Genomic DNA, 26,528 nt, shown 5'->3' on the forward strand with positions numbered 1-26,528 from the left:
CTTCAACATTCATCGCCATTGCATCTCGGCCATACAGATGCAAGCCGATGTCAAACTGAAGGGGGGAATATGATGAAAGAAACAAGTTGCATTGGTCCACGGTTTATGTTACCATGACAAATATACGCCATCAACATGCGACAAACGTGCGCGGCGAATATAAAAGTGTCTTGTTACAGTCGCGTACATTTCCCCTGAAAGTTGATATGATGTTCTGTAAACGAGAACGTTGCACAAAGTCGTAGAAGACCGCTATTATTTCCAGTGATGACACAATCAGTTGTTGTACAGGGTGAGTTTGTTTGATACTGTCTATCTGACTTCTACGATTTTTGAGCAGTGACCAAGATGATATATTTTGAGCTCATTGTTTACCGTGGTCTCGTAAACAAAGCAGCGCCATGTTGGCGAAAGTTGTGTTACCCAGATGGCTGATGAGTGGGGCATATCAATGGGAATATCATTACTTGAAACTGGAAGAGCTAGCTAATGTTTACATGGGTCAGCTGGTTTCACAATTTTCTATGACAGACTATCCCCTTAGCTTTCATGGTCTGTGTTCTGCAGTTGGGCAGTGTGGTAACCAGGTGGGCTGCAGGTTTTGGGATCTTGCTTTGCGGGAACATTCCCATGTCAATAAAGTAAGTAATACTTTTTAAAGAAAATAAATAAAGATTAAATATTTGATTTTATGTGGAAAAAGTCTAGGCTGGTAACCTAAATATACTTGCCTCCGGTTGTCTTCTCACTTGTTGTGTAAAATGGGACAGGAAGTTAGTCTACTGGTATGTTTCCATTGGACAACAGGCATAGGCTATTCATTACCCAAGCTGCATTATCTCTAGCATGTCCTTCCTATTTATTTATTTTAGAAAGGAATCTACGATGAGGCGCTGAGCAGCTTCTTTCGGAACGTTGACTCAAGGTAATTCCATCCTGCCAATCTCTTGCTGTGATCCATTCAACCCTAGCTACCACATGGCTGTGAAATGTGCATGTTCATTCAGACAAACAAATGGAGTGCCTTCTCAAATGACCGCTGTGGTTCCCTGCTATGTGTGTATTTCCAGGAGAAGCGTCGGGGGATCTTGTGACATCACTGGTGGGAGGATCCAATCCCTGAAGGCCAGGGTAAATTCCAGTGACAGTTATTGCTTCACTTTGACGTGTTTGTTTGTGTGTCGGCTTCACACACTCTGACAAGACTAATGTCTTCACTACAGGCGGTGCTGGTGGACATGGAGGAGGGTGTGGTGAATGAGATCCTACAGGGCCCGCTGAGAGAATTGTTTGATAGCACTCAGCTCATCACTGATGTGTCCGGCTCAGGCAACAACTGGTTAGCGACTGTGCCTGCCTGCCTCGCGGGGTGCCATCTCACATTCCTTCAAAATACTGCTTATGAAACTCTATTTTTTTTCTGTATAGGCTATACGTGGTCATTTCCCAGGCTGGTCCCAGATCTGTTGGTGCTCTTGCCAACTCCATTTCTTATGGCATAACTGAGTGACAAGGACTTGGCATGATAGCACCAGACTGGCACTCAGTAGTAATTTCCATCAGTACAATTGCAGGTACATTTTATGTTTGATAACATGAATTTGTAAAACAACTGTGCCACCTGTTTATTCCTCTCCAGGGCAGTGGGCCACTGGACGTATGGCTCAGCCTACAGGGAACAGATTGTGGACCAGCTGAGGAGGGCAGCAGAGCATTGTGACTGCCTGCAGTGCTTCTTTCTCATTCACTCCATGGGTGGAGGTGAGGACTCGAGTGTACAAATGTATACGTAGTCTCATAACTACTGAAACACATTATTACTACATGAACGACGTTGGCGTCTTCTGCTTTTTCAGTGTAACATTTTGGATAACCATGATGTGTTGTGTCCTATGCTGTGATGGTCAGGAACTGGATCAGGCCTGGGCACCTGTGTGTTGAAACTTCTGGAGGAGGAGTTCCCCGAGGTATGTCGTATCGTCACCTCAGTCTACCCCTCAGCAGAGGACGATGTCGTCACTTCCCCCTACAACAGTGTCTTGGCCATGCGGGAGCTCACCGAGCATGCCGACTGTGTCCTCCCTGTGGAGAATCAGGTGTGTTTGCGTGCGTGTATTGTATTTCCGTATTATGCATACGATGCATGACCATGTTTTACAATCTGTTACTGACTGTTGTAAATAACAATTCCCTTCCATTTGTCCATTCTTATGATTCCTTTTCCAGTCACTGGTAGACATAGTGAACAAGATCAAGCACATGTCCCACAGTGGGAAGCCAGGTTCTGTGATCAAGAAGGACAGTGCCATCATCTCAGGCCAGGGAGGGGTCAGTGGAGCCGAGAAGCCTTTTGATGCCATGAACAACATCGTAGCCAACCTGCTGCTCAATATCACCAGGTAGACTACTGGAGACGAACTAACTGCTGTCTGTGGCACTAGGCATTTTATTTACCTTGACAAGACTCTCTTCATTAAGCCTCCCAGGTGTTTGGAGTCTGGTCTCCAGTGCATTTTACTGCCACTGTAAAAATCGGAATTTCATTAGAATTTCAAAAAATCTCACCAGCAACAACATCATTGCATAGTGCAGTCATTGAACTGTTAAAGTGGTTATTTATGTCAATAAAGAAGACCACTTGTTTGTTTTAGGCGATAGCATCTGTCTTCTTGATTGTGAAATGTCTGATGTGTGATATCAATTAACTGTTTGTTTCTATTTTATTGCAGTTCAGCTCGTTTTGAGGGATCACTCAACATGGACCTGAATGAAATAGCCATGAACCTAGTGCCCTTCCCTCGACTGCACTACCTGGTGCCCAGCCTCACCCCTCTTTACACCCTGGCTGATGTCAACATCCCCACCCGAAGGTCTGCTCTGCTGTCCCTGTTGCTAATTTTACTCCTCTTTTGTTTAGACTTTTCTGTAACTCAGAATATTATATTTGGAACAGGATTGACAAGGGAACAGGAATCCCATGTAGTCAAGAAACAAGAACGATGCTGCTTTCAACTTTGCTTCTTCATATCAATCCACATGTTTTATATTGTACTATTAGTTTCTTCATCTCTGCCAACTGCTAGTAAGTTAGTCTTAGCAAGCTCCACATAATTATTTTGCATTAGCTGCTAATGCTAATCGCTAGGTAAATGCATTGAGCTAGCACGTAATATGAAGCTAGGGCATATCTGGCTAGCAAACGTTAGCTCTAATACAGGCAGTGTTGCCAACTCATTTTCAGGGGAAGTTGCTTGAGGCAGGTCGATTTGTTGCTAAAAGTTGCTAAATGACGTTGTGATATCATTGCGTAATAACGTAAAACTGCGTCATTACGTAGAATACACAATAACGTTACTCGAATTGACTGGCCATCTCGGCGAGAAATATGATTTGACATTTGTTAGTTTAGATTTTTTTGTTTATCACATATTTTTATTTGTAAAAGTAATATAAACGCAACACATTTTATATGATCAGATATTTTTATTTTTAAACATAACACTTAATTATTGAACAATGACACACTATTGAATAATTACATTTGACTTATTTTCTTTTAATCTAGGAAACCTACACATTCTGAACAATTATAGTTTTAAGCAGTGTATTGGTAATTAGTTATCATGCTTGGCTGCAAAGTGCATTGTGAGTGACGTTCACCGCAGACGCTCAGCTCGTTTACAGGCAGCTGCAGTCAGCCAACAATGATTTGCAATTTGCAGAAATTGCTGCTGGCTGTGCACGAGCTGAGCGCCTGCTACTGACATCACTCACAATGCACTTTTGCAGCCAGGCACGTGTGTTGTGACCGAGTGTGTGACAGAGAAAATCGTTTTTGTGTCATTTAGTGGGAAAATGCGTGCATTTTAGCGTTTGAGTCACTTTTCAAAAGTTGCTAAAAGTTCCAAATACATTTTTAAAAGTAGCTAAATTTGTTGCTAGGTGCTGTTTAAAAAAAAAAAGTTGCCAGGTGTTAGGGTTGCATAACACATACATACATCCACACAAGACAAACAGCAGATAATATTCAATCACATATATGGTAACGGGCTATAGTGCATAACACAGAATCCTCATACAGGGTAGTCTGAAATGTTGCTCAATCTTGGCATCACTGAATACAGGTGCTTGCCAGTGGTGGTGGCAGCAGGTTGCATGAACAAACATGTTCTGGATCAGAGAGAATAGGTGAAGCTTGATAACATCTAAAATCTTGATAACATTTCTATTCAAAGGGTTGGGTCCCCTGGGAAGCACTGACTTCACAACTCCTACTATACTGTCTTTTTCATTCACTTTCATGACAACACCAACCACAGAATTAGAATAGCCTACTCATTTTTAATTATATGATTCCAACAATTCACATAATAAATATCAATATTATACATAATATATGCCATTTATTTATACAGTACCAGTCAAAAGTTTGGACACACCTACTCATTCAAGGGTTTTTCTTTATTTCTACTATTTTCTACATTGTAGAATAATAGTGAAGACATCAAAAATATCAAATAACACATATGGAATCATGTAGTAACCAAAAAAGTGTGAAACAAATCAAAATATATTTACTGCATAAATGTTTTGGTACCCAGCTGGGCAGGCAACAAAATAGTAGCTAGCTACCAGCCCCCACTCTTGTCTCGTGAGCCCAAAACGAGGCCATTGGTATGGAAACTCATGCAGCAGAGTGCCGTTAATGGAATAAGTTATTTCTGATTTCTGTGCGTTAAATTGAGCGGAGGTGATTTTTATCGGGACAGGAAAGTTGTGGGGTAATAGAACTGTTGTGCGATTGGGACCGTACAGGCAAAAAATGTACAGGACAAGACGGAACAGGAACTCATTTTCACTCGAGTGGGTCTCTTTTCTGGATGGCCGTGGGAAATATATTAGCAGCAAATTGTGCCAATGATCATGTCCAAGCCTGTATAATGTTAAGTGTACTGCAAAAGAGCTAGTGTGGTATTTCACATTTCTTAGTTGAATGCACTTTTTTTGTTAGTTTGGCACCATGGATAATAGTGTCTACTGAATGAGTCAAATGTAAATGGCATGTATCCCTTCTGTATAGTTGTTGTTCCTTAGCTGTGTACCCTGTCTACCTCAGGCTTGATCAGATGTTCACTGATGCCTTCAGTAAAGACCACCAGCTGATCCGGGCTGACCCCAAACACAGCCTGTACCTGGCCTGTGCCCTCATGGTCCGTGGCAACGTGCAAGTGTCTGATCTCCGCAGGAACATAGAGAGGTGAGACCCAGAGAGAGCTACTAGGATTGTTCTACCTCAAAAAACACACGCATCGTCTCAGATTTTCCTGACATTTTTTCAGCAAGAGTCGCATTCCTGAAACATTTTTATTCGTTGAAATTGTATTTGATCTCGGAGAAAATAAGCTAATTGATTGCACACAAATTGGCCCTTTCTTATTTATTTTTATGGTTCACATAATATTCAATAAATACAGTACCAGTCAAAAGTTTGGACACCTACTCATTCCAGGGTTTTTCTTTCTTTTTAATATTTTCTATGTTGTAGAGTAATGGTGAAAGCATCAAAACTATGAAATGACACACGGAATCATGTAGAAACCTAAGACTTGTTAAAACAAATCCAAATATATATATTTGAGATTCTTCAAAGTTGCCACCCTTTGCCTTGATGACAGCTTTGTACACTCTTGGCATTCTCTCAACCAGCTTCATGAGGAATGCTTTTCCAACAGTCTTGAAGGAGTTCCCACATATGCTGAGCACTTGTTGGCTTCTTTTCCTTCACTCTGCCGTCCAACTCGTCCAACTCATCCCAAACCATCTCAATTGGGTTGAGGTCGGTTGATTGTGGAGGCCAGGTCATCTGATGCAGCACTCCATCACTCTCCTGTAGGTGTGTTTTGGGTCATTGTCCTGTTGAAAAACAAATGATAGTCCCACTAAGCGCAAACCAGATTGGATTGCTCATCGCTGCAGAATGCTATTGTAGCCATCCTGGTTAAGTGTGCCTTGAATTCAGTTAAGAGGCGACTACGGGATGCTGGCCTTCTCGGCAGAGTTTCAAAGAAAAAGCCACATCAGACTGGCCAATAAAAGATTAAGATGGGCAAAAGGACACAGACACTGGACAGAGGAACTCTGCCTAGAAGGCCAGCATCCCGGAGTCGCCTCTTCACTGTTGACGTTGAGACTGGTGTTTTGCGTGTGCTATTTAATGAAGCTGCACGTTGAGGACTTGTGAGGCGTCTGTTTCTCAAACTAGACACTCTAATGTACTTGTCCTCTTGCTCTGTTGTGCACCGGGGCCTCCCACTCCTCTTTCTATTATGATTAGATCTCGTTTTAGCTGTTCTGTAAGTAATACACAGCATTGTACAAGATCTTCAGTTTCTTGGCAATTTCTCGCATGGAATAGACTGATGAGTTTCAGAAGAAAATTATTTGTTTCTGACCATTTTGAACCAAAAAATGCTGATGCTCCAGATACACAACTAGTCTAAAGAAGGCCAGTTTTATTGCTTCTTTAATCAGAACAACAGTTTTCAGCTGTGCTAACATAATTGCAGAAGGGTTTTCTAATGATCAATTATCCTTTTTAAAATCATACTGGGATTAGCTAACACAACGTGACATTGGAACACAGGCGTGATGGTTGCTGATAATAGGCCGCTGTACGCCGTTGTAGATATTCCATTAAAAAAATCTGCCGTTCCCAGCTACAATAGTCATTTACAACATTAACAATGTCAACAATGTCTACACTGTATTTCTGATCAAATTGATGTTATTTTAATGGACAAAAAAATTACTTTTCTTTCAAAAACAAGGGTGTGTGTGTGGAGACAACTGGGTTACAGGGTACAGACGATAATGGAGAGGTTGTCTCAGTCTGTCACAACTGAGTGAGGACAATGGGTACCAAAGTGACAGGAAGTCGCTCCAGACATACTTCCTCTAACAGTAGCTCAACGGTTCCCCCAAGTTGGGCAAGCAAGCGCCTTTGACTGTCCTCCCAGATGATGTATGGTCCTACTGGTCTCACACACACACACACACAAAGCATGAAACTTTGGCCCAGAAACAGGCTCCAAACAGAACAACAGCTCTGTCACCGGTGTGCAGGATTTAACCTTCACTCTGTCTCCAGTTAAGCTAGGAGGAACCAGTTAGTTTCTGTCTTGGCTGAGCACCCAGACATCATGGGGTCGTTCTACACGCACAGGCCTCTATTAATGCAAAACGTACTTTTCTATCTTATATGAGTTCGTTTATTTAACAAACTCAAGCCCAATGCTTATGCTTAGAAGGATATTTTAGTGCACAAGCATTGGTAAGGTTTAACAGAAAATGCCCTCATACTGGTACTATATATATACTGAATAAAAATGCAACAATTTTGCTGAGTTACAGTTCATATATAAATAAATGTATTAGGCCCTAATCTATGGATTTCACATGATTGGGCAGGGGCATAGGCCCTCCCACCCACAGCCAATTAGAATTGTTTTTTTCTCCACAAAAGGACTTTATTAGAGACAGAAATACTCCTCAGCACCATGCCCTCCCCCTATGATGATCCCGCAGGTGAAGAAGCCAGATGTGGAGGTCCTGGGCTGGTGTGGTTACTTGTGGTTGTGAGGCCTGTTGGACGTACTGCCAAATTCTCTAAAACAACGTTGGAGGCGGCTCATTCAATTCTCTGGATACAGCTCTGATGGACATTCCTGCAGTCTGCATGCCAATTGCATGCACCCTCAACTTGTAACATCTGCGGCATAGTGTTGCGTGATAAAACTGCACATTTTGAAGTGTCCTTTTATTGTCCCCATGATCATTACCTGTGTCATGTTCATGCTGTTTAATCAGCTTCTTCGTAGTCCATCCACATGGCAGGTGTGGCATATATTGACAAAGGATAAAATGCTCACTAACAGGGATATAAACTAATTTGTCCACAAAATTTGAGAGAAATAAGATTTTTGTACGTATGGAACATTTCTGGGATCGTTTTTCAGCTCATGAATCATGGGACCAGAACATTTACATGTTGCATTTATATTTTTGTTCAGTGTCGTACCAAACATCTGAGTTGGACCAAACTTCAGAACAATTTGAGATGGTGGGTGTCGTGGCTTGCTGAAATGACATGGAACAATCCATTCTTCACTGATCCCCCACGGGGGAAATGACTTTGAGCACTATCCTCCCCTCCCCCGTCTCGAATAAAAAGGGCTGCCAGTTCACCCAGCATCATAACTACTCATAAGACCCAGAGATGACCTTCCCCGACTGCTCACTCTCAAATAGTGTTCCCATTCACCGCCGTGTGTTTGTGCTCCAGTACAGACGCCCCTGATTCATGACTGGCCCATTCAGCTCCCACCTTCTTCCCTGCCTGCAGAGACCTTTTTCACGTGGCATGTTGTCAAGAGCAACAGAAACAGGAGCTTCTATGAGAGCACATACTTGCGTGTGTGTGTGACCACCATCTAAATCAGGAGGGGAAATCTCCTGGAGCACAGAGACCTCTTGGCATGTTTAGTGGCTTTCGATAGCGACCGTATTATTCACTTTGGTTGTTGAATTAGCCTGCACATAAAGATACCGTTTTTAATGTCAACCCTGGATATGTGGGTTGTTTCAGTGTCTGGGACCTGTAATCTCCTGTAATATGAATCTGTATGCAGACGATCCGGTTATGTACGTCATTTGCACCAACTGTTGACCAAGCTATGTTAGAGCTGCAATCTGATTTTGTTACAGTACATTACAGAAAGCCCTTGTTGACTTAATTCGGGCAAATCTAAATATATGTTCTCTAATTCATGCAAAACATGTCTCGGATGGACTACTTACAGTATTTACTCATTGGCTGATTCTCTCATCGTGTGTGTGTTCCTGCCAATAAATGTCTGGCCGTTTTGGATTATTAAAGATCTCATGTTAAAAAAAACATGATGAGCTAGTTTAAAAAGCTAAGGTTTAAAGTGGGCTTCTTTTTTTTAGAAATATATCTCGCCTCTCTCTAAACAGCAGGAAACAGGTTTTAAAATCAACTTTCCTGACAGTTTTGGACTATGGTGACACCATTTATCAAATTGCAGCAGACACCACTTTAAAACCTTTGGATGCAGTCAACCATAAAGCGACATGCTCTATCACAGGTGACTGGTTTAGTACTCATCACTGCATCCCGTGTCAGAAGGTCGGCTGGTGCTCACTAAAGTCCCATAGAGCACTTCATTAGTTCCTTTTTGTTTACAAAGCTCTGCTGAAAAAGCTTGCAACCTACTTAACTTCACAGGGGAGAGAGAGAAAGTGAGACACCAAACCCATTCATAGGGGTGGCGAACTCGAGATTCCACTAGTCCGACTCCTTACCGCTCTAGGTAGATACGCGTTCCGTTTTAATGGTCCCCATTCTTGAAACTCTTTGCATCTTGAGTCCCCGGTGCCACCATGGCAGTTTTTTACTCTAGTATTAAATGTGTTGAATGAGAGTTGTATTTTATTTTTTGTAAATGTTTTTTTTTTTTTTGTCTTTTGTTAGAGTGATCATTTTGTTGTATTGCTGTGTTCAGGGCACCTTTTTGAAAAGGAGACCCCGGTCTTAATGGGTTTCTTGTGACTAAGTTTAAAAAAAAAAAAAAAATGTTAAACCCTGTGGGCTGATTTTCCCAGAGCCTAAAATGCACTTTCAATTAATATTCTCTATGGAGAAGGACAAGCGGATCCGTCTTCATAGAAAAGCAGCATTTATTCTCCTTTCCTTCTTCCTCTCAGACTGAAGCCCATGCTGCCTTTTGTGTCGTGGAATCAGGAGGGATGGAAGACAGGCCTGTGTTCTGTGCCCCCTGTGGGTCACTCCCACTCACTACTAGCCCTGGCCAACAACACCTGTGTCAAATCCACCTTCATGGAGCTCCGAGACCGCTTCACCAAGCTCTACAGGAAGAAGGTACATCCTAATCTTCAATCGCAACAATCCAAAACTCTGTTGCAAAATAAGTGTTTACGGTCCAGAAGATTGAGGGTTAAAAGACAGCAAAAAGACCCATTTCTATTTCACAGTGGACAATAGCAGAGTTATACTAAGGAAAGACCAACAGTTAATGTTCTCTAAGTAGGGTTGTAAGGCCCCTGTGTTTTCCCAATCACTTTTTTTCCTTCCTTTCGCAATCCGTGTGGAGTTTTCTTGTCTGACACGATGGATTGTTTTGACAGGCTCACATGCATCACTACCTGCATGTGGACGGGATGGAGCAGGGCTGCTTCACGGAGGCGATCTCCTCCCTCTCTTCTCTGATAGAAGAGTACAGTCAGCTGGATGCCACCAAGGACAGACCTATGCCTGACGCTGCCAGGCTCAACATCGCCACATGAAGGTCCTCTGTGTGTTCGCACTAGCAGACTACACATAGTGGAGCGTGTTTGTGTGTGTATGCAAAGCACTTTAGTGTTTTATTAGCAGAAAATAGTACTGTAATTTGATAACTTGGTTTGTTTATTTTTATAAGTTACAAAGCATTTCTTACCTGTCTAAATGATATTCCTTATTAATTGTAATTTATTTTTAATGGATAACTGAGTTATGAACATGTATGCCTTGAAAAGGGTCAACAACACAGGGGAAAATACAAAAACAATAACAATTCATTTTATTGATTCTGAATCTAAATTTCTAGTGAATCAGAGTGGACATGAGATTGTATGAGGTATTGTGGTGCAAACTATGTTGAGAATTAACTGGTAGGAAGATGTATTGTGATCCAGCTGGTACACTGTTGATAAGGGGTATAATCAGTGGGTCGCTACAAAGATGAATTAAGATGGAGCAAACATGTTTGCTCTATCTATCCCTGTTGCCACTAATGGCCTCACTCACAGCCTTATTGTTTAATGAGGTACTGTAAAAACCATAGAATTGAGGTCTAACCCCACATTGTCATCACGTACATTACATTTCCTTTTATGTTAATTGTCAAGCAATATACCCAGAACAAGTTGTTTCTCTCCCGTCTTCATGAGTTGAGGTTCTACGTTTAAACTTTCCATACCAGCCCACTGGCATATCGCCAGAGAACACAGGCACTGTTTAGTAGCACTTCATGGCCAGGCCGAACCCTGACCAGCTCAGCCCTGTACACACAAATACCATACCGACTCGGGCAGCACAGAGCCAGAGGCAGATAGGCAAGGCCTGTGTTAGTCTATGGGCATGGACATGGCTCTGAGGTTGATTTATAGATGCTGGAGAAGGTGCTAGAGGAAGCGTAGCTCTGCGAACATGTCCCCAGGGTCATTACACTTCCTCTGGCACACGCAGGACGTTATCCACTGCATCTTCCAGTGCACGTTGGAGCCGCCCTTGCACTTGAAGTTGACGGTCACCATTTTGGATTTGTTGGGGACGCAACAGCGCTTGTCAGTGCAGATGCCGCAGTAAGTGGGTTTGAAACTTTTGGTGCTGCTGCACCCAGACAGGGTCAGCTTCTCTGCTTTCTTAGCCTGGAACTTGGGCTTGCACGTCTTTCCTCTCAGCATCTAGAGGGAAAAGGGATATAGTTAAATCTTCTCTTGTCATATGATTGATAGATAGAAACCCTATCATACTTCTGCTCTCCTTTTGTGAACATACAGTGCCTTCAGAAAGAATTCACACTCCTTGACTTTTCACATTTTGTTGTGCTACAAAGTGAAATAAAAAAAAAATAGATTTGTTAAAGATCCACACAAAATACTATGTCAAAATGGATATAAACTCATTGTAAAGGGTTTAAACACGGTTTCCCATGCTTGTTGGTGAGGGCCCTCGGAGTGTGGTGTCAGGAAAATAACCTCGCACTCAACGTCAACAAAACTAAGGAGATGATTGTGGACTTCAGGAAACAGCAGAGGGAACACCCCCCTATCCACATCGATGGAACAGTAGTGGAGAGGGTAGCAAGTTTTAAGTTCCTCGGCATACACATCACAGACAAACTGAATTGGTCCACTCACACAGACAGCATCGTGAAGAAGGCGCAGCAGCGCCTCTTCAACCTCAGGAGGCTGAAGAAATTTGGCTTGTCACCAAAAGCACTCACAAACTTCTACAGATGCACAATCGAGAGCATCCTGGCGGGCTGTATCACCGCCTGGTACGGCAACTGCTCCGCCCACAACCGTAAGGCTCTCCAGAGGGTAGTTAGGTCTGCACAACGCATCACTGGGGGCAAACTACCTGCCCTCCAGGACACCTACACCACCCGATGTTACAGGAAGGCCATGAAGATCATCAAGGACATCAACCACCCGAGCCACTGCCTGTTCACCCCGCTATCATCCCGAAGGCGAGGTCAGTACAGGTGCATCAAAGCTGGGACCGAGAGACAGAAGCTGTTTTTCAATCTCAAGGCCATCAGACTGTTAAACAGCCACCACTAACATTGAGTGGCTGCTGCCAACACACTGACACTGACTCAACTCCAGCCACTTTAATAATGGGAATTGATGGGAAATTATGTAAATATATCACTAGCCACTTTAAACAATGCTACCTTATATAATGTTACTTACCCTACATTATTCATCTCATATGCATACGTATATACTGTACTCTATATCATCGACTGCATCCTTATGTAATACATGTATCACTAGCCACTTTAACTATGCCACTTTGTTTACATACTCATCTCATATGTATATACTGTACTCGATACCATCTACTGTATCTTGCCTATGCTGCTCTGTACCATCACTCATTCATATATCCTTATGTACATATTCTTTATCCCCTTACACTGTGTATAAGACAGTAGTTTTGGAATTGTTAGTTAGATTACTTGTTGGTTATTACTGCATTGTCGGAACTAGAAGCACAAGCATTTCGCTACACTCGCATTAACATCTGCTAACCATGTGTATGTGACAAATAAATTTGATTTGATTTGTTCAATGAACCATAAAAAATGAATGAACATGCACCTGTGGAATGGTCATTAAGATACTAACAGCTTACAAACGGTAGGCAATTAAGGTCACAGTTATGAAAACTTAGGACACTAAAGAGGCCTTTCTACGGCCTCTGAAAAACACAGAAAGAAAGATGCCCAAGGTCCCTGCTAAACTGCGTGAACGTGCCTTAGGCATGCTGCAAGGAGGCATGAGGACTGCAGATGTGGCCAGGGCAATATGTTGCAATGTCCATACTGTGAGACGCCTAAGACAGGACGGACAGCTGATTGTCCATTCAAGTGGCAGACCACGTGTAACAACACCTGCACGGGATAGGTACATCCGAACATCACACCTGCGGGACAGGTACAGGATGGCAACAACAACTGCCCGAGTTACACCAGGAACGCACAATCCCTCCATCAGTGCTCAGACTGTCCGCAATAGACTGAGATAGGCTGGACTGAGGGCTTGTAGGCCTGTTGTAAGGCAGGTCCTCACCAGACATCACCGACAACAACGTCGCCTATGGGCACAAACCCACCATCGCTGTACCAGACAGGACTGACAAAAAGTGCTCTTCACTGACGAGTCAGGGTTTTGCCTCACCAGGGGTAATGGTCGGATTTGCGTTTATCGTCGAAGGAATGAGCATTACACAGGCCTGTGCTCTGGAGCAGGATCGATTTGGAGGTGGTTGGTCCGTTATGGTCTGGGGCGGTGTGTCACAGCATCATCGGACTGAGCTTGTTGACATTGCAGGCAATCTCAATGCTGTGCGTTACAGGGAAGGCATCCTCATGTTGTACCCTTCCTGCAGGCTCATCCTGACATGACCTTCCAGCATGATTTCCTGCAAGACATGGCCAGCGAAGAGCCCGGATCTCAATCCCATTGAGCACGTCTGGGACCTGTTGGATCGGAGGGTGAGGGCTAGGGCCATTCCCCCCAGAAATGTCATGGAACTTGCAGGTACCTTGATGGAAGAGTGGGGTGACATCTCACAGAAAGAACTGGCAAATCTGGTGCAGTCCATGAGGAGGAGATGCGCTGCAGTACTTAATGCAGCTGGTGGCCACACCAGATACTGACTGTTACTTTTGATTTTGACCCCCCCTTTGTTCAGGGACACATTATTCCATTTCTGTTAATCACATGTCTGTGGAACTTGTTCCGTTTATATCTCAGTTGTTGAATCTTATGTTCATACAAATATTTACACATGTTACGTTTGCTGAAAATAAACGCAGTTGACAGTGAGAGGACGTTTCTTTTTTTGCTGAGTTTATATACAGTACCAGTCAAATGTTTGGACACAAATGAACTTTTAAAAAGGCACACCTGTTAATTGAAATGCATTCAAGGTGATTACCTCATGAAGCTGGTTGAGAGAATGCCAAGCGTGTGCAAAGCTGTCATCAAGGCAAAGAGTGGCTACTTTGAAGAATTTAAAATATTAAATATATATTTTGAACAAAGTTCCATATGTGTTATTTCATAGGTTTGAGGTCTTCACTATTATTCTACAATGTAGAATAGTAAAAATAAAGAAAACCCCTTGAATGAGTAGGTGTGTCTAAACATTTGACTGGTAATATATATATATATATATATATATATATCTTGATTAGATATGTATTCAACCCCCTGAGTCAATACATGTTAGAATCACCTTTGGCAGTGATTACAGCTGTGAGTCTCTAAGATATTTACACACCTGGATTGTACAATATTTGCAGATGATCTTTTTAAATTTCTTCAAATTCTGTCAAGGTGGTTGTTGATCATTGCTAGACAGCCATTTTCAAGTCTTGCCATAGATTCGCAAGACAATTTAAGTCAAACTGTATCTAGGCCACTCCATGTCATCTTGATAAGCAACTCCAGTGTATATTTGCCCCCCTCCCTATTCTTTGCCGATGACAAACGTACCCATAACAACAGCCACCACCATTCTTGAAAATATGAAGAATGGTACTCTGTGATGTGTTGTGTTGGATTTGCACCAAACATAACACTTTGTATTACGGACATAAAGTTAGTTTCTTTGTCACTTTTTTTTCTGTATTCCTTTCATGCCGTATTACAAACAGGATAAATGTTTTGGATTGTTTTTTAAAATTCTGTACAGGCTTCCTTCTTTTCACTCTGTCATTTAGTGAGTAACTACAATGTTGTTGATCCATCCTCAGTTTTCTCCTATCACAGCCATTAAACTCTTTACTTGTTTTAAAGTCACCGTTGGCCTCATGGTGTAATCCCTGAGCGGTTTTCTTTCTCTCCGGCAACTGAGTTAGGAAGGACGCCTGTATATTCTTAGTGAGCATATTGATACACCATCCAACGTGTAATTTATAAGTTCACCATGCTCAAAGGGATATTCAATGTCTGCTATTTTACCTATCTACCAATATGTGCCCTTCTTTGCGAGGCATTGGAAAACCGGGTTGAATCTATGTCTAAAAGCCACTGCTCGACTGAGGGACCCTACAGATGATTGTAAGTGTGGGGTACAGAGAGGAGGTAGTCATTTAAAAATCATGTTAAATACAATTATTGCACAGAGTGAGTCCATGCAACTTATTATGTGACTTGTTAAGCACATTTTACTCCTGAACTTATTTAGGCCATAATAAAAGGGTTGTATACTTATTGACTCAAGACATTACCGCTTTTCATTTGTAAACATTTCTAAAAGCATAATACCACTTTGATATTGTGGGGTATTGTGTGTAGGCCAGTGACGACATCATCTCAATCTAACCCATTTTAAATGCAGGCTGTAACACAACAAAATGTGGAAAAAGTCAAAAGGTGTGAATTCTTTCTGAAGGCACTGTATACAGTAGTTCCCAGACCATTGTCATATTTTCAGAATTAGAAATATCACTGGGTGTTGTGGGCATACAAGTCAGTTATTTAACATTTCACCGATCACCATCAGAACACATCATCTCTCAGAGAAGAGCCTGGCTGATCAGTGGTCAGTCACCTGGACGGACTTCATGATGCTCTTCTCACACGGCCGCAACAGGCAGAGGCGGCGGTCCTTCCTCATCTCACACTTGCCGTTGTCATTGTTGACCCGGACTGAGATACCCAGGCCGCAGGTCTTGGAGCAGGGGCTCCACGGAGTGGTCTGGATCAGGCAATTCTTCTTCCAGGCTAAAGGAGGATCCCTGTAAGCTTTCGGTTTTACAGTATTAAAAGGGCATCGCTAGAGGAAGGAACCCGGCCTGTACGCCGCCATGCTGCTATAGAGCACATGCTGTTCAGAGTGAATCAAGAGCTCTCGGTCCTCAGTCATTCTGCCTGCTAAAGATGATTGGAAAGCCCAGTTGGAGAGAAATTATCTTTAGGCGGGCCATGATGTCAAGATGGTTTCAATTGCCTCTTTGTAAGGTTTGAAGTCAGTGATTGCAAACATATTTGATTTGTGTGTTGGCAATATCAAAAACATCAACACCTAGTGACGGCTACCCTTTCAGATTCACTAGAAAGCAGGACGTTTGTGTTTATCAAGCCAAGCAAAGCGAACATTTACTCAAATATATCAAAAGAAGCATACTTAAAAGAGGCATTGGTGCTTTTGATGGAAAGTGAACTAGAGCTCTCTCTATGGACGTTTGTGCATGACTGGAACCATCCACCCTACTCCCTCTGTGTGGCTAACCACAGTCAGTCAGCCACACTCCATCCACCCTCTGCACTTCCCAGCCAAAGTAAACAAAAACGCCTCCCTCTTTCCATCCAGCTTTTACAGCAATTAGCATTCCAGGGCAGACAAGCTGGCGGTTCTGGCCCTGGTTTTCCCTGCAAACACACACCTGGCATGGCGGCCATGTTTGGTGTGTCCTGCTGGTGTTTTCTGGAGGCACCAGGGGCGCTCTGCAGGCCAGCTGGCAGGGGTGCGTTGCTCCTCAGAGGGGCAGGACCCAGGAGACCAGCGGGCTTCTGGATGAAGGCCGGGGTGCAGCCGATGGCTCCCGCGATGCACGTGCATTTATACAGCGGGCTGGGCTGGAAGGCCTCGCCGTTCTCATAGTGGGCCCCATTCAGGTCACAACCAACTGCCATCAAGTCTACAGAGAAGGAGATGGGGAAACTGAACTCGGTTGACTGGCCTGTGCACTGCTTGCAGCAGTCTTCTGGTCTTAGTGTGTTTCTATTAGTGTGGTTGGCCTTGGGGTGTTTGCCTGATTGATATATGTGTGCGACCTACTGGGTTCTTTTCATGATCAAAGAGACTAAAGGTAAATGACTCTACCAATCCCATGGAACTACAGGTTTATGCAAATCTACAATCCTGAGTGAGTAGCATGGGATTAAAGTATTTAGCTGTAGTACAGTTTCTAGCCAGGTCTTTGAAGTAGCTGGGTCCTATTACACAATCCAGCTCCTGCCCCCTCTGAAAAAAGTTATTGACCTTGAGACATTCAGTCATACATTGACTTTTAACTCTTATGAATAGCCGAAGGGGTAACATATGAAACGAAAAGTTCACTCACAAGCGCAGACTCCGACCTCATATCGCGGCTGGTCATTAGAGAAGTCGCAGTACATGCCCTTGTGGGGGTCGCAGATGTCCCTCTCGTTGCAGGCCTCTCCTATCTGCCGGGCGCAGCTCTTACAGCAGCCACAGCCGTCCAGCACTGAGCTGACCCCCGGGGCACACTGGGGCTTGGCCTTGCACTTACACGGCCACTGGCACAACTGTTTCCTCTCCAACACGGCCTTGCCTCCTCGCGGACCAGACAGCTGCCCACCATGGTTCTGAGCCCTGCATAGAGACTGGAGGGAAGGTAGGAAGGACAGGGTTCTTGTAGGGTTTTTAATATGTAACCTTTGTTTAACTAGGCAAGTCAGTTAAGAACAAAGTCTTATTTACAATGACGGCCTACACCGGCCAAACCCGGACGACGCTGGGCCAATTGTGCCCCGCCGTATGGGACTACCAATCACGCTCGGTTGTGATACAGCCTGGAATTGAACCAGGGTGTCTGTAGTGACGCCTCAAGCACCGAGATGCAGTGCCTTAGACCTCTGCGCCACTCAGGATCTCCATGTGGTGCAGTGGTAAAAGACCACTGCTTGGGAGGTGGAATTAACAGGCTAACGAATTACTTTGATTACATAGCCATAATGCATTCATTACACGCCTATAAGCATTTCATTAACTTGCTCTAACAGGTCCTAACCACATTGTTAAATGTTAATTCATAATGAACTATATCCATCGCATATTAGTATACATTGTGTGTATAAGGTAGTTGTTGTGAATTAGATTGATTTGTTTACTTGTTAGATTTGAATGCATAGTCGAAACTAGAAGCACAAGCATTTCGCTACACTCGCATTAACATCTGCTAACCATGTGTATGTGACCAATTGAATTTGATTTGATTTGATCTATAGTGCATTCATGTCATGCTATGCAAGAGCTCATATTTAGGTATCTTAATAGATGCATAATTGCAATGACACTGTAGTGTGCTTCTGCCATACCAGTGTTAGTGAATATGCCTAAAGGCCAAGCTAGGGCTGTGACGGTCATGTAATTTTGTCAGCCGGTTATTGTCATGCAAAAGACTTGCCGGTCTCACACCATACACGTGGCCAGCGGTTATGAGGCCAGTTGGACGTACTGCCCCCCCCTTTCGACACACACACACATTTTGCTCTCAGAACAGACTCAATTCATTGGGGCATGTGTCGAAAGCGTTCCACAGGAATGCTGGCATATGTTGACTCCAATACTTCTCACAGTTGTGTCAAATTGGCTGAATGTCCTTTGGGTGGTGTACCATTCTTGATACACACAGAAAACCTAGCAGCGTTGCAGTTCTTGACACGAAGTGAGGCGCCTGGCACCTGCTACCATATCCCGGTAAAAAGCACTTACATTTGTTGTCTTGCCCATTCATCCTCTGAATGGCGCACATACACAATCCATGTCTCAAGGCTTAAAAATCCATTTTTAACTTGTCTCCTCCCCTTCATCTACACTGATTGAAGTGGATTTAAAAACTGACATCAATAAGGGATCATAGCTTTCACCTGGATTCACCTGGTCTCTCTCTACGTCCTATTTTGTATACTCAGTGCCTTTGGAAAGTATTCAGACCCTTGACTTTTACCACATTTTGTTAGGTTTCAGACTTATTCTAATATCAATTGACTACCATATAATGACAAAAGCGATAACAGGGTTTTAGAATTTTTTTGCATTTTTTTAAATAAAAAAACAGAACAGAAATACATTATTTACATAAGTATTTAGACCTTTGCAATCAGACTCAAAATAAATTGAGCTCAGGTGCATCCTGTTTCCATTGATCATCCTTGAGATGTTTCAACAACTTGATTGGAGTCCACCTGTGGTAAATTAATTTGATTGGACATGATTTGGAAAGGCACACGCCTGTCTATATAAGGTCCCACAGTTGGAAGTGCATGTCAGAGTAAAAACCAAGCCATGATTTTGAAGGAAATTCCCGTAGAGCTCCGAGACAGGATTGGCACAGATCTGGTGAAGGGTACCAAAACATTTCTGCAGCATTGAAGGTCCTCAAGAACACAGTGACCTTCATCATTCTTAAATGGAAGAAGTTTGAAACCAGCAAGACTCTTCCTAGAGCTGGCCGCCCAGCCAAACTGAGCAATCTGGGGAGAAGGGCCTTGGTCAGGGAGGTGCATCATGCTGTGGGGATGTTTTTCAGCAGCAGGGCCTGGGAGACTAGTCAGGATCGAGGCATAAATGAATGGAGGAAAGTACAGAGAGATCTTTAATGAAAACCTGCTCCAGAGCACTCAGGCCCTCAGATTGGGGCGATGGTTTACCTTCCAACAGTACAAGTACCCTAAGCACACAGCCAAGATAACACAGGAGTGGCTTTGGGACAAGTCTCTGAATGTCGTTGGGTGTCCCAGCCAGAGCCCAGACTTGAACCCGATCTAACATCTCTGGAGAGACCTGAAAATAGCTGTGCAGCGACACTCCCCATTCAACTTGAAAGAGCTTGAGAGGATCTGCATAGAAGAATGGGAGAAACTCCCCAGATATAGGTGTGCCAAGCTTGTAGTGTCATACCAAAGAAGACTTGAGGCTGTAATAGCTGCCAAAGTTGCTTCAACAAAGTACTGAGTAAAGGTTCTGAATACTTATGTAAAATGTCAGTTTAAATTTTTTTTATACATTTGCAAACATTTCTAAAAAACTTTTTTCCCCCTGTGATTATTGGGTATTGTGTGTAGATTGAGGGGAAACAATTGAATCTCGTTTAGAACAAGGCTGTAAGGTAACAAAATGCGGGAAAAAGTCACTTTCTGAATGCACTGTAGGCTGTCACCTGGAAGTGATGTCACTGACCTCTCAGCTCTCCTCTTCTTTGCAGTCAAAACAAAAGCAACAGCTTTCTGTCTCTTTATTTGTCATATTTTAAAATGTTTTATGTCCCAAAGTACACTGTAAATAGTAACATAAAATGTTACTAAATGTTTCATGAGTTTAATGATGATTAACGTGTTTACATTGCGCCAGGGGCTTAGATAGCTACATTCGTAGCTAAGTAGCCAGGTCTAAGTATTTTTTACAAGTATTTTTAGTAGCTGAATATTTTTTATAAGTGAGGCATGTTTATAAATGCTTTAGAAATCGGGAAAATAGCAATGACAGTACAATGACTGCATAAAATTCATAGACCTTATAATGTTGGTGTTATAGATCAGAGTGGCAAACTGCACAGGTATGCAGGCTTCACATGCTCGTGAGAAATAGGAAACTGGGAAGTGGTAAGTCAGACATGATTGTGTTCAAGTGCTTTTGAAGTCGGACATTTTAGCTAGCTTGATAAAGTTGCTAACATTGCTAATAATAAAGTTAGCTAGCTTGCTTAACAATATGGTCAGACTAGCAACATTATCCATATTGATACGGTTGTATTGTCAAACTTAATTGTAATTTTTTGGTTGAAAAGGTGAAAACAAAAGTCAGTGGTAAAATGTCACAACTCAGCAAATCGGGTGACAACATTTTCTCCAATCGGGTGACAACATTTTCTCCGTTTCCCACTTTACTTTTAATTCCGACTTGGAGGGTCATTCAAGTGAAAGTTCCCACTGGGAGCTAACTGATAGCACGTGAACGCAGCATTAATTACCATGAAGTGCTTAGCTATCATTGCATTATGAATGGGAAAATAGATGTAACTTTACTTTGACTGAATATAATTCATACATAGACCCTTCATGCGTGCGTTATAAACCAGTATGGCCAATTTAGGTCTAATTATGATGTGAAGCAGGGCTGTTACAATTATTTTTCACTTTGGTGCAATTTTCACAAGTACGTGGTACATTTTCACAACTCTAAGCAAAAATCTAAACATCAAAATGGTTTCAAAACTAAGCACATTTTTATTTGCTGAGTACAGCAAACAAATCCACAAAGTCACTTGTTCACTGCACCAAATCACTCTTTCAATTTGGATACATATTCAATCAAAATATCTACTTTTCAAAATGAACTTTACTTTTGATATGATTTTCTTGTAATTTGTTAACAATATAATCGAATATCACTTAATCAAACTACTCAAAACGAATAACTACTGAACCAAATGATGTAGTGTCTAGTTAAAGTATATAGTTTATTAACTGCTGAACACTGTACAATTCTATCAATGTATAAGTTGGACATTAAGTTATGTTGGAATGTAGAACCAAATCATATATGGATGTGGCTGTAAATACTACTTCATCATTCTACTTTGCTTCAATAGGACAAAGTGGACAGAGTCACTATGTGCTGCCCTTTGGAATTATAGTGTAGTGTACAATGCACTGCTGAAATCCCTGGGTTGTATATAACAATATATTCCATTCATTATATACATTTATTTGATACACTGTAGGCTGACAGGCAATACTGTACTGTATCAGTTGCATAGAAAGGTGATCTTGTACAATGTTGCATGAGGCAGAAATGTCATACAAAACCAATATTTCTGATGATTTGTTCCACTGTAAAAGGATAATGAACTGTAAAACATACATATTTCTCAACATGCTCACAACCTGCCATTGCATACATTTATTTTTATGTCAAGTAATCGTAAAATACTGTATGGAAAATGATACCATCTACTATTGTTTATATTCAGCACTTCAAAAATAACAGTTTTGAAATGTGTATCATGTATTATTTGCTATTGGATTCAATTGGTAGTTAAAATGACTTAAATGGTGAGCCTTTCATTATTTGATGTATTGGTGACAAAACTAAATGTTCTCATGGTATTTCACGGAAAACGTAGATTTTTCATGAATGACTCATGGGTGAATGCACAATCGAAGGTTCTGAACATAAGATTGGGGGCATTACAAGTCTTATCGGTTTTGTACTTAAGAGTTTTTAAAATATACCACTTACATCTGAAAAATTTGCCAAGTGATTGGAAATAATTCTAATGAGTTATATTTTGACCCTCAACTTACAGGAATTGGTGAGAAGAAGGTAAGTCACGGGCCTATAGGTGGGTTGGTTGTTTAGCAACAAAACCGATATGTGCGCCACTTTTGGGCAACACAGACAGAGTTGGCTTGTTGTTGTAAACTATATTTAGTCTCCAAGCGTGTATTGAAAAGATAAATACATTTGCACGAAGAGCACTTGTCTCTCAAATACGTCGTTACAGTTGTTTGTTCGCTAGCTAGCGAATTTTAGCCATATTAGCATTGTCATGAAATCAGCCAAAACACCTCAAAGCAAGACGTATCACGAACTACATAAAACTAGCTGAAACAAGCCACCTACGATTCCCCACATGGAAGCTTCTTGTCATTGTTGCTAGCTATCTGACGGTTCAGCGTCGTAACAACGCACGGCGTCCGGCACCATCGCAACATTTTCGTGATGTTGTCAGCCAACCCGTGTATACCTTTTGGCGTATTGACTAACATTGGTATACAGAAGCACTCTTTTATAGAAAATAAAAACAACTGCCATAATGATGACGCTACACTTTCATTGTAATGTTGCATCTACTGTATTAAGATACCTAAATATTAGCTATTGCATAGCATGTCATGAATCTGCTATAGATATACTATGGATGTACTTTAATAACCTTTAATAATGCGGTTGGGACCTGTTATAAAATGGTAATGAAATGCTTATAGACGTGTAATACTGTAAATGTGTTATGGATATGTAGTCTAAGTTAATCGTTACCCAATAGGTAACAAAGCCAGCGATTGTGTTGCCTTATGTGACTTCATATAGTTTTGCCTTTGGTAAATTCTTGGTAAAGTTTAAAGTTCACCAAGAAGTCACCTAAGGTAGAACATTCAGAACATTCACAACAGTCAAGAGGCTACGAACAGGGATAAAACAAATTAGAACACCAAAACAATGCAGGACTAGTATCATGGTGTTCTTACAAAAGTATCAACAAATTCCATTAGTGAATTATAAAAATCGATCTTAGGCAAAAACATTATAGAAATGATACCAGTATTAATAGTGATAGAATTCAGATTGGCATTTTGATACACACAACATATCATACATACCTGATGTGTGAACTGCTTTACAATCTTTGTCTTTTTCATTCCATAATCAGCAGTGACCTGTTATTAATCTAGAAATCGCCATGTTTAAATCAACATGGAGCCCTCGAAAAACCTCTTCAGCCCTCAGACGTAAACAAGTAGCTCCTTTGTACATTAGCAGTAAGTCGCAGTATTTAGGTCAGTTTAACTGGGAGCAATTCATTTCTGTTCCAACATATAGAAATTCTATAGCACAGATTTAAAATGTATTATATAAAAAAGGTACAACTCTATGGAATGTCCATTGATTATGATTAGGGCTGCAAATGGATGGTATATTATTGGAAACTTTCTAAATTGACCAGTAAACTACTGGAATTTTGGTAACTTTCAAGGAATGTATGGAATTTTATCAGATGACATCTATTGGCCTTTTTGGGTACTTCAGATAATCATTATCAACTGACTTGCTGTTAAGTCTAGGGCTGATTTCAAGGTTTTACTGTTAACCTACAAAGCATTGCATGGACTTGCTCCTACTATCTCTCTGATTTGGTCCTGCCATACATATCTACACATATGCCATGGTCACAAGACGCAGGCCTCCTTATTGTCCCAGAATTTCTAAGCAAACAGGTGGAGGTGGGGATTTCTCCTATAGAGCTCCATTTTTATGGAATGGTCTGCCGATCCATGTGAGAGACACAGACTCGGTCTCTCAACCTTTAAGTCCTTACTGAAGACTCAACACTTCAGTAGGTCCTATGATTGAGTGTAGTCTGGCCCAGGAGTGTGAAAGTGAACGGCAAGGCACTGGAGTGACGAACCACCCTTGCTGTTTTTGCCTAGCCGGCTCTCCCCTCGCCACATGGATTTTCTGCCTCTGACCCTATTATGGGGGCCTCCCATGCCATCCCTAGGGCGCATCACGACATGCTAGGCTTTTTTTGCTATACTCGACTTGAGCCACTGACGTGATCTTTCTGTCCGGTTTTGTACACCCTCGGGCTCGTATGGTTAAGGAGATCTTTGTGGGCTTTACTCTGCCTTGTCTCAGGGTAGTACGTTAGTGGTCTGTTGATTTCCCTTTGGTGGTGTGGGGGCTGTGCTTTGGCGAAGTGAGTGTGGGGGGCAAGGGTCTGTCTGTCCTATCTGGTGCACTGTGTGATCTCAAAACTTTCTTGTCCTTTCTGGTGTCCGTGTGATCTTAAACATGCACTTTATGACAATAAAAACAGATATTGACAAGGGCAAAGTACCCTGTTTTTGCAATCGTGGAAAACCGTTGTAAACCAAAAATATTTCCCCAACCCCTGATTACAATCTCAACTCTTTTCTCTACTAAATGGCCGTACTCTTTTAATTTCACCCGGCACAGCCAGAAGAGGACTGGACACCCCTCGGAGGCTGGTTCCTCTCTAGGTTTCTTCCTAGGTTCCAGCATTTTTGGGGAGTTTTTCGTAGCCACTGTGCTACATCTGCATTGCTTGGTCTTTGGTGTTTTAGGCTGGGTATCTGTATAGCAATTTGTGACAACAGTTGTTGTAAATCGGGCTTTATAAAATACATTTGATTGATTGGTTATGCCAAATATTGGAATCCTTTCTACCAGGTTTACAGAATGCGCTCATTTGAAAAGCACAGCAAACCTCATACCTCTTGCCCTCTTTTGCCAGGAACATCTTTTAAAAAGTGACGTGACGGGAACCCCTTTGACTGCGACTTTACTGTGACGTTACCTCACTCAGCAAGCCTCAATAGTAATTTCCTGCCACTGTAGAATTAGCCACTCATTCAAAACAAAACCTTGAATCAAGTTGTAAATATAAAATAAGGCCAAGAAAACATTTTAACCTAGAAAGTAACGTAAGTTCCGAAAATGTAAAGTGTGAATAACATCTGTTCAACTGATGCCTTACTTTGAGATCAACCCTACCACCTTTCTCTATGGTTTGTTGTCAACACCTTTTCCTGGTTCTCCCTGAGTAATCACATCAAGCCTGGTCCTATCACAGACCGCAGAGACACAACCCATCATTATTGTTAAGAGAAAAGGAAAGTCGCACCTCTTACCTGTTGAGCTAGAATGACCAGGAGCAAAGAGCAGAGCAGAGATAGCATCTTTTAAGTACCCAGGTTTGGGTGAACTCTGGGAGCTCGAGAACGAAGGAGTGGGAAGGAGGGATAGCGACCGAGAGAGGAGGGGGAATGGGAAAGAGAGATCGAGGGAGCTGACCTGGTGGAGAGGCACAAAGCACCCCTCTGTCTCCTTCAAGCACACCTTTCTGTGGCTTACTGATCCGAAGGAGAAATATTTAACTTCATAACTTCTGGTATGCTCTTAGACCTCCAAGTCCGACCCACTTGTTTATCCCCCAGTCTGTAGATCTATTGGCTAACACAAGCACATTCATATTGGATTCATCTGTGCTTCATTTCCAAACCTTGTAGCTTTCAGTTAAAAACGTATTTGAAACCACACTATATGGACACATTTTAGATGAACATGTTTACACTACACACATACTCTGAAGATAGACAGTATATGTGAATGAATTTATATAGAAGTGATATTCTCAAGCAGGAGTGTACAGGGTTTTTCGTTTTCGTGTGGTGCTGGGCATGTCCTTGTTTTGGTGGACCTGGATATATTTAAGGTAACATTCCTTAATTATTTACATTGTGTAAAGAGGTCCCTCTCACAGCCAGTAACCTACCTCAAACCCCTAACACAACAATCGACTACTACAGTTACACAAAATAACAGGTCATTGATCTTTTTTTTGCTTCAATTTACTGTGGTATGAGCATATTATTTTGAATTTTTGAAATCACTTTTTGAGTGAAAATAATCCAATCAAAAATGATTATAAAACTGTAATCATTATTTTAAATGTAGTACTCATCTGAGATACTGTAGAGCAGGTAATGATCATTCTCTCTGTAAAAACACCAGGAAGTCATTTTAATTTTGGACATCTTTTCCCACGCATAATAGAGAGACACTTGATCATATACAAATGTGACTGTATACATTG

General features: G+C 41.9%; 2 protein-coding genes across 5 annotated transcripts; one reads left to right on the top strand and one right to left on the bottom strand.

Moving 5' to 3' along the window:
• Positions 1-10,656, top strand: tube1 (tubulin, epsilon 1). Of its 2 annotated transcripts, none has more exons than XM_024377857.2 (12): positions 1-292; positions 568-641; positions 873-925; positions 1,071-1,131; positions 1,224-1,369; positions 1,640-1,761; positions 1,909-2,096; positions 2,227-2,399; positions 2,730-2,870; positions 5,117-5,257; positions 9,784-9,958; positions 10,225-10,656. In XM_024377857.2, the coding sequence occupies exons 1-12, from the start codon at positions 268-270 to the stop codon at positions 10,381-10,383; spliced, it is 1,458 nt and encodes a 485-aa protein (XP_024233625.1). In that variant the 5' UTR covers positions 1-267; the 3' UTR covers positions 10,384-10,656. The 2 variants fall into 2 exon arrangements, with proteins under 2 accessions (XP_024233625.1, XP_024233626.1); XM_024377858.2 differs by having other exon boundaries at positions 6-292; positions 1,224-1,339.
• On the bottom strand, positions 10,642-25,771 carry ccn6 (cellular communication network factor 6). Of its 3 annotated transcripts, none has more exons than XM_042300664.1 (5): positions 25,564-25,771; positions 17,448-17,730; positions 16,767-17,021; positions 15,932-16,104; positions 10,642-11,544 (listed from the first exon to the last, which is right to left on the bottom strand). In XM_042300664.1, exons 1-5 carry the CDS (start codon positions 25,609-25,611, stop codon positions 11,263-11,265), a joined length of 1,041 nt encoding a protein of 346 aa, XP_042156598.1. In that variant the 5' UTR covers positions 25,612-25,771; the 3' UTR covers positions 10,642-11,262. The 3 variants fall into 3 exon arrangements, with proteins under 3 accessions (XP_042156598.1, XP_024233627.1, XP_024233628.1); XM_024377859.2 differs by having other exon boundaries at positions 15,932-16,125; XM_024377860.2 differs by lacking the exon at positions 25,564-25,771 and adding an exon at positions 23,512-23,662 and having other exon boundaries at positions 15,932-16,125.
• Positions 25,772-26,528: the final 757 nt, after the last annotated feature.

This window comes from Oncorhynchus tshawytscha, linkage group LG18, assembly GCF_018296145.1.
Source record: "Oncorhynchus tshawytscha isolate Ot180627B linkage group LG18, Otsh_v2.0, whole genome shotgun sequence".
NCBI lineage: Eukaryota > Metazoa > Chordata > Actinopteri > Salmoniformes > Salmonidae > Oncorhynchus > Oncorhynchus tshawytscha.